Below are 8,650 nucleotides of genomic sequence, written 5' to 3'. Positions count from 1 at the left end.
CAATCAATCAGGACTGTACATCTACTTTTCCGCGCTGAATGATTAAATCAGGACTGTTCATCCAATCAATGGCTCGAAAGGGAGCCTACCATCAGTGCAGGTAGCTCTCACCCATTTTCTGAATCGGGTGACTCATGCACTTTATAAGTGAATACAGTATGTCAATCTGAACCATCTAAATCGTGGGGCCAAATGCCGATGGAGTATACCACGATAATCACACCAGTGAAATGATCCTAACCATTGATCCCATAAGCTATCTTCTGGGACTTTCTTCAGTGATCCAGACCATTGATCTGTTGAACCCCTCATGGATGGACTATGAGTCAACATTCTCACAAGCTTTCATTCTGTGCCCTGTATTAGACGGTTGATAGGAGAAATTGCTACTGAGTAAGGGTTTAAGATTGATGGCTAGGATCTTTCAATCAGGGAATCAAGATTGATGGTTAGGATCTTCCAATCAATTTATAGAAATGCCCATAGATTAGCTATTACTTATTGTAAGAAAAAAGTGTAAAAACAAAACATAGGCCACTTTCCACTGCTACTAATTAAAATACAAATGACGAGAAATACCATATCCATGGAAACCAATTTGAATTCATGACAGGTGGATCTGATCAATGGTTGATTTTTCTCAAGGGAGATTCTAATCTGAAATATCAAAACCCATCACCAAAAAAGTAGACGACCATTGATGATGGAACAAGAAACTTGTAATTTTTTTTTTATTCAAAGAGCAATAGAAATGCTCAAACTCTAAAAACAATGTTAAACTGTGACATCTAGAATGGATTAAGAAATTTTTTTCTTTTCTTTTCTTTTTCTTCAATCTATGGAAGGATGAGTTGTGTTTGGCAATCTTTTACCAGATACAAATGACTTGAATAGGATTAATGCTCTTCCTGGCTGAGCGTAAGGCACCATATGAGCAGCACCTCTCACCGTAGCAAACGTCAGTAGATTTCCATACTCAGTTGCCCAGCCACCCACCTTTCACAAAGGAAATGTGTGTGTGTGAGAGAGAGAGAGAGAGAGAGAGAGAGAGACGCCATTAGAAAATGATTTTAAAATAGAGAAAAAAGAAAAGAAATGGGGCAATTGTCTAATGTGAACAAGTGGCCGACGTGGGACCATGCCACCTAATAGATTGGTGGGCCTAACATTAGGATGTGGGACGATACAAACTAATGGATTGGTGGGTCCAACACCTGATCAGTTCCATGTGGTAGTCTGCACATTCTAGTCAATATTTGGACAGTTGGAATTCAATGTGTTCGACTCACACAGAAGATCTCTTTGGATGCCACTTAAAACGAGTTCATCTTGATTTAGTTAGCAGTAATTATGTATTACAGATTTTGGTAAGTTTAAAAATAGTTGGATAACTCAATCATTTAAACAAACTATGATCTCTAATACATAATTACTGTTAACTAAGATGAAACGAACTCATTTTCATCAAAATTACAAGTTCTTAATTTACTTAGACCTTGCACATTGATGAACGCTATGAGAGAGAGAGAGAGAGAGAGAGAGAGAGAGAGAGAGAGAGTATACCTGGCCTTGGTAGAACCAAGCACCATAAGGGACGGTTATTCTGAACTTTAAGTCATGGGCTAGTTCACGGACAAGCGTTCGAGATCCCATCAAGGGAACGACAGAATCCTGGTCACCACTGCAGATCAACAAGAACGTCAGTCACAAAGCTACTCAATCAACAATCATAAGACAACCTTTTTTGTTTCTTTGTAAAGAAATGCTCACCTGAAAATCCAAACAGGAATGCCATTTTGAATTATCCTTTTAAGCAATGGGAGAATATTGATGTTACCATCTGTAACGTTGTAATTCAGGAAACTGAGGCCATAAAATAATAAAAGAATTCAGTCATATCATATTCAGAAGTGACTGTTAAATTAGATACATCCAGTTGCAAGTTTGCAGTAATGATTATAACCAAGTTAGTATATTAAAGCTAAACTTTTAAAGGGAACTTTATCTACATGAACCATGATTGCTAGTTGTACCTATTCTTCCCACTGTAGGTAATGCAATAGTATCATACAACCTGTAATATTTTATTACCTAAAGTGGAAAGCAATCAATCATGGTGGATTTATTTAGATAGTGTCCCCTTTTTAAATTGGTACTAGTAGACATGGCATGTGCAATGAATTGTCAGAGAGTATTGAATTGTCAGCAAAGACTCGCTACCATAGAGAGAGAGAGAGAGAGAGAGAGAGAGAGAGAGAGAGAAATAGATAGAGAGAAGAGACTAATCATGTGAGTAGATATGTCCATCATACAATGTTATTGTCAACATAACAAACAGTGGCTAATGTAAAGGGTGTTATTGTCAACATAACAAACAGTGGCTAATGTAAAGGGTGTTAGGAAGGACAATTGAATTGAAATGCAAGTGATGAAATTGTACTTAAAACATTTAGATTGAGTGTCTGTGCTCCAAACTGCAGTTAGTGTTACTTTCGAGATGAAATTGAAACAAATGCAAATGTAGTTTGAGGTATACTTCCTCATTATGAAAAGTAGAATATCATTTACTCTTTTCTTTTTCGTTTTTCATTTCCTCCCAATTGAACTGATCGTTTGGAATTCAATTCACTAGTGTATCAACATCCATGCAGCCTAAGACAAAGTACTTGTTTGGCAGGCATAGAATACTCACTCGCTGCACATACTCCAGCTATATGGTAAATTAGTCCTATTAGCATGAAGAGCACGCTGAACTTCGGGAAGGTTGAAATAAAAACGCCTTTCAAAAGTCATGCATACATCAACACCCACGCTCTTCTTGGTAGCCTGCCATTTTAACAGAACAAGGTGGTTTAATGACTATTGTAACCCACTAGCCACTAAAACCTTTCAGAATGCATAGAGATGAAAAGGGATATCAAGATAACATGCTGAAAAAAGAAGGAAAAATGCCTTTCCAAATTTGAAATGTTCACTCCTACAAGTCTAATTGGATCAAACGAAACCATCCTTATAGTGCTAGTAATAACCTCTCTATAATGACCAATCACCTTTTGGGGTAGGACTATAATTTTTTAGGGGTGGAAATCTCCATACCTAAGAGAAATGTAAAGAAATTTAAGGGGGGAACCGTTCAAATAAAAATCTACCCATTATATACTAGAACAAACGAAAAGCTTCTTGAATGAAAAAAACATACATATTTCCGCAAACGTAGCTCTTGCTCCACAATAGATGGATAGCAGACATCAAGGATCACGTCATAGTTGTTTATGTAATCGCCAACAACATGATTTGCATCGGAAATTGCTTTGTTGCATTCAGAGGACACATTGTGGGGGCTGTCAAAGACATAATCATCAAAATCACATTGATTCATGATGGTGAGACCAATTTCATCAGATATCATCCCGTGCGACCAAAAGAACTCGTAAGATGCAGGGATGTCCCTATCAAGCTTGAGAAGTGGGTTTCCAATCTATTGAAGAAAAAAAAAATCAAGAACCAAAGCTAAAGATGAGTGAACATTTATAAGTACGTATTCAAAATAACAGCATATACTCGTAAACAGAAGAAAGAAAATTTCATCAGAGCAGCAAGTTTTCTTACCGCTACTCCTTTGATATTGAACTTGAAACCAGTTGAATGCTTATTGTGATTAAGCAGAACAATAGCCAGTTGTGGTATGTAATGCCCTAACATAACAATAGAAGTCAGAAAACTACTCAAAAGGATGGGATGGAAACAAAGACAGTAGCAATGAGGGGCCTGCTAAGGAGATCCAGACGAAGAGGATGCTTGCAGCACCATGCCAGTGTGACACATGTGTGATACACAGGCCACTCATCAGATGTGCCCTACGATGAAACATGCCTGGTCAAAAAAAAAAAAGGCAGGTCCTCATCAGGTGGGCCACAAATGTAAGGCTAAATGCGTCTTTTTCTAAACATCAATTTTTTCCCATGCACATGTCCTGCAAGATGAGCAGACCTGCCTATTTTTGGGCTAGGGCAGGTTCATGGTGGGCCCCACCTGATGAATTGCCCAAATGCCACACATATCCGCCAAGTGCCAGTTTAGCACACACTCTAAAGATCCTCTTTAATCCTCTTCATGGAGAGTCTCATTAGCATTTCTGTGGCTCCAAAATGGTGCTTCTATTACCAGACCTGCATAGCTTTCTCCAGTTAGAAACAAGTCTCTTGATTTGAACTCGGGAAATTTCTCATACCATCTCAACAAGAAAATATGCATGTCATTTGCTGCCAAGAAAAAATATGATTAGATAATAAATAAATAAATAAATAACATATTTACTATAATAACCATTATTTTGAAACATAAATCCAACAGTACTGAAATGCAGCTGATACTTGCCAAGAGAAGAGTGCAGTTAAAAAAAAAAAAAATCTCCAGCATGATTAGATACCTTGCTGTTCTTTAAAATCAAACAGATAAACTTGGATTTTGGTTGTTCCACTAACAGATAAACTTGGATTTTGGTTGTTCCACTTACCAGTGGAGGCATCTCCAGGAGTATAGTCTGAGGTTTTATTTGAGTAAGACCATCCTACTCCAGCAGGAGACTCAACAAAAAGGAGATTTGATGCTACAAAGATACAAATGCAAAGCCAAGGGTTCGTAAATGTAAAATGAACAGCCAAAACAACAAACAGAAAAATGGTGTTGACAAAAGAAAGAGACTTAATCAGAAAGTACTCCATGTTAGAGAATAACTATTTTTCTAATCAAAGTCGAGGAGAAAATAGAACCTTTATTCCATGACTTTTTATTTCTCTGAAGGCCTCGACCATCACCCCTAGGAAAAAATGGACCCAATTCTGTAAAGGCACCGCCACCAACAGAAGAACAGCCTGGGCCTGAATACAGATGTGCTATTAATGGCCATTCATCAAGAGTCCTAATGTTACAATATTTAAAAGAAGAAGAAAGAAAGAAAGAATGAATGAATGAAAGAAGGAAAGAAAAAGGTCAAGGTTTATTTTACAAGGCTATTTATTAAACCTTGGTGCAAATTGGGGGAAAAAAGAAGAAGAAGAAGAAGAAGACATGATTCAAGTAAAATGCTCTCATGAAAACTCATGTGGAGTTTGTCCATTACCAAATCCAATATAGTAGAAGAAAATCAGAGGGATAGTAGCTCCTTGTTTTTCTACAAGTTGAAACATAACCAAAAAGTTCTTCGGAAAATGGTAAGCACTGAATTTTCAAGCAAGACTGGTTCAGAAGGTTCTTAAAAATCGAAATTCTTAGGTCAAGAAATCAGCCATTTCGAGTTTAAAATTGCATGTAATGATTGAATTTCATTAAATGAATAGACCATTTCCAGGTAAGTCATATGGGGGAGATGGATGGTGAACACACACCCACATTTCCTAAAAGATAAACCTCATGTGTTCTCTAGTGTTGGATAGAAAGGGGAGATAGATATTGGCGAGAACAGCATCTTCCATTCATGATAGAAACAAAACTCGACCCAAGGATATGCAAAGCGTACTTGAGATTTCATTTTGTACAAGTGGACCCACGGTTCGATGATCTGGAAAAGTTGGTTAGATACAACCCAATGAGCAGACCATCCAAAAAATTATGTCCGAAAGTAAGAAGATCCTAGCCACCAATAGTTGCGCGAATATTTCAGTACAATCTAGACCTTTGCTGTATTTCACCTATTAATTGTCTATTTTCAGGACAGAAAATGAAAGGTGGAGATTGTCTTATCAACAGGATTTTCAGGGCATAGTACATCCACAGTAGGGACCAACAGACGGATGGTCTAGATCAGTAAACCATGGACCACACTTTTACAAACTGACAACCCAATTATGCCATTCATGTATTCAGGCCAACAATCATGAATCCTCCTGGTTTGGAAGATCCTTGGAGGTTGCATTCATAGGGAGAAGCAGTATTTGATTGAGTCTTTCCGTCAAGGGATAACGAATATAGTGAAGGAAGTGCATATTTATGGTTTTTGTTTTTTTTTTTTTTTTTTAAAAAAAAAGAGAAATAGCTGAAGAGTGAGGATTCATTTTGATTTTAAGCCAACTAGACTCAGTAGTAAGCAAGGCCACCCATCTAGAAGAAAGCAAGTCTCACCAAAACTTGGAAATCGTAACTCGTTAATGAAAGGCAATGAATACATTGATGAGGAAATAGGGGCCAATGCATGAAATCTATCATGACAGATTGCGAATCAGAAGGCACTGGAGATCTTCAAACCACAGCCAATTCTGTGGTGATTAACTTAAAAATATGCTATTTGATCTTGTTAAACTCAAAATCTTATTTTGTTGAATTCTATTTCTAAGGGTGTGTTTGGTTGCACCAAATATCATGAAATTTCATGGTACTTTGAATAATAACGGGAAGGGGATAATAAGCCACAGTTTCCTATTCTCAGGCTGGATTGAGTAAAACAAGCCTTGAAGAACATTCAACTCATTCAAGAGAACTGAAGCGTGAGTAGAGAACCATGAAACCATATGTTCTGGTTCAAAAGATTATTTGGGAAAAACATATAAATACCATTGGGCTAAATTGCTGCTATTCCTTTCCTTCAACTTTACCATAAGATTTCGGCAATGACTTCATGATTTAGAGGTTAAAACATCATGATTCGTTATCGACATTTAATTGCAGCAAAATCATCTTAAGCTCTTGGTTGTTGTAATTATAAGAGGGAACAATTTGCATGGAATGAAAAACAGAGGATCTCCATTAAATAAATATATAAAAGTCAGCCCCAATTCCAAATTCTAATAGAACTACTTTTTCAATGAGCAACCAAAAGAGACTACGAAAGTGGAGACTGCAGTCCCAAATGGATAGATAGATAGATAGATGCAGAGAGAGAGAGAGAAGGCTCACGACTCCAAGCAAAGGAATCAAAGAAGAAGCAAACAAAAGCATGAAAACCCAACAAAGTCCCATCATTAAAAGCTAACTATCACTTCAAAAACGAGAGAGAGAGAGAGAGAGAGAGAGAGAGAGAGAGAGAGAGAGAGAACCACAAGGGCACTGTAGGTAAGAGACATAAACAAGGAAAAACTGCAATTCTAAGAAACCTATAAACGAAAACTTAAAAACCCAATTTCAAAATCATTCAAAACAACTCATAAACAGAACTCAAATTTACAATCTCGAAGAAAAAGAAAAAAGAAAAAAATATATATATTAACATTTTGAAAGGAACAGAAAGAAGACCTCCATTCAACCAGAGAGTCAACGGCTTCTTCTCAGCATGCCCATCTGCTTCAGCAAAGTAGTAAAACAGACTCTTCCCAGTCTTCTCATCCACATTCACATAACCAGCAAACTGCCTGAAATCCACCTTTGGCTGCCCTGGCAACCTCACCACCAAATCTTCAGCTGGGAATCCATCAACCCCACCCAAAGCCAACAACCCCAACAACCAAAACCCAAAACCCCACCAACCCATCTCACCAAATTTTCAAGAACAGGTTCCTGCTCTCTCTCTCTCCTCTTTATTTCCTTCAAAAAAGAGAAGAGAAGAGAGAGGACGAATGGTAACAGAATTCTGCCCGGGGGGGGGGGGGGGGGGGGGTGGTTTGCACGTGAAATTGCGATCGTTTGGCTGCAGAATTGCAATAGATGTCTCTACGCAAGTGTTTGCGTTGGCTTGGATAACGTTTTCCCAAAACTAGATTTGGTTTTGGAAGCTCTCGGTCGAGCTCTGGGGATTTTGGGTGGAGAGAGCCGTTATTGAATCGACGACTAGGCTCCTGCCACGTGTCTTCTCATAATGATCCGGCGTGATTTACTATGCTCTGATCTCGATGGTGCTTTTTTGGGCCCAGCTAAATGAACTCAAGAGGCTGCACTCTTTTCCTGCCCTCCTATCACACGTGCAAATTTAATACATGTGAGAGAGATCCAAGACGTTCATCAGCTTAATTTCAAACTATAGATTATTTAATAATAATAAAAAAGCTGGAAAAGATGTTGGTCTGTCTACACATATGAAAAGTAATGTACTGTTAAGAAAAGCTGAATAAATGTCCACATTCAACTTCTTAAAAGTACAACATGCCAGTCGGTAAGACGTGCTGATTTCAATCTAAAACATTTAAACGTAAGTTTTCCGTATGATGAATGGCTTGGATCTTGAACACATGTTTCATGTTGGCACGTGAGAGAAATGAGTATAAAAACCAGTACTCCATCGAGTTCACGTCTTCTTTTTTTTCTTGTACCTCACACCACCTGTATAGCTGCTGTATGACGTCAGCAAGTTCTGTGGGTCCTATCACGAGGCATGTGTTATATCCAAACCGTTCATCCATTTTACGAGCTCGTCTTAAGGCTTGAGACGAAAAATAAGACAGATCTAACTATCAAGTAGATCACACTGAAAAAAGAAGTAGGATATTGAACGTCTACCATTGAAACCCTTTTTGGGGTCAGAAGTTTTGGATCAAAATGAATTTTTATTTTTTTTTCCCCTTCATTCAGGTCTTTGTGACCTTATCAACAAATTGGATGGAAAATAAACGTTACGGTGGGCCCTACGAAATTTTTAACATTGAAAATCATTATCTCCCCCTTCTACTTGTGGTGTGGTCCAAACCGCTTCTACAGCCAATCCGCTTCCAAACTCTTTGAGGCT

The 8,650-nt window shown here is 38.0% G+C and overlaps 1 protein-coding gene across 1 annotated transcript; it reads right to left on the bottom strand.

The window, feature by feature from the left end:
- Positions 1-701: 701 nt before the first annotated feature.
- LOC131236514 (serine carboxypeptidase-like 42) lies at positions 702-7,571 on the bottom strand. Its single transcript, XM_058233755.1, has 10 exons — positions 7,228-7,571; positions 4,773-4,880; positions 4,517-4,609; positions 4,170-4,262; positions 3,610-3,695; positions 3,200-3,478; positions 2,693-2,826; positions 1,771-1,863; positions 1,564-1,681; positions 702-996 (listed from the first exon to the last, which is right to left on the bottom strand). Exons 1-10 carry the CDS (start codon positions 7,460-7,462, stop codon positions 832-834), a joined length of 1,404 nt encoding a protein of 467 aa, XP_058089738.1. The 5' UTR covers positions 7,463-7,571; the 3' UTR covers positions 702-831.
- Between the last annotated feature and the right edge of the window lie 1,079 nt (positions 7,572-8,650).

This window comes from Magnolia sinica, chromosome 2 (assembly GCF_029962835.1).
Source record: "Magnolia sinica isolate HGM2019 chromosome 2, MsV1, whole genome shotgun sequence".
Classification (NCBI taxonomy): Eukaryota; Viridiplantae; Streptophyta; class Magnoliopsida; order Magnoliales; family Magnoliaceae; genus Magnolia; species Magnolia sinica.
Note: the sequence above shows the minus strand (reverse complement) of the source record. Positions and strands in the feature narration are given on the sequence as shown.

Excerpts from the sequence above, each read along its gene's own strand:
- LOC131236514 (XM_058233755.1), bottom strand. The coding sequence starts at position 7,462 with ATGGGTTGGTGGGGTTTTGGGTTTTGGTTGTTGGGGTTGTTGGCTTTG. Across the intron at positions 4,610-4,772 it reads TAAAAAGTCATGGAATAAAG|CATCAAATCTCCTTTTTGTT; the intron begins GTTCTATTTTCT and ends GTATCTTTGTAG. Across the intron at positions 2,827-3,199 it reads AGCTACGTTTGCGGAAATAT|GCTACCAAGAAGAGCGTGGG; the intron begins GTATGTTTTTTT and ends TTAAAATGGCAG.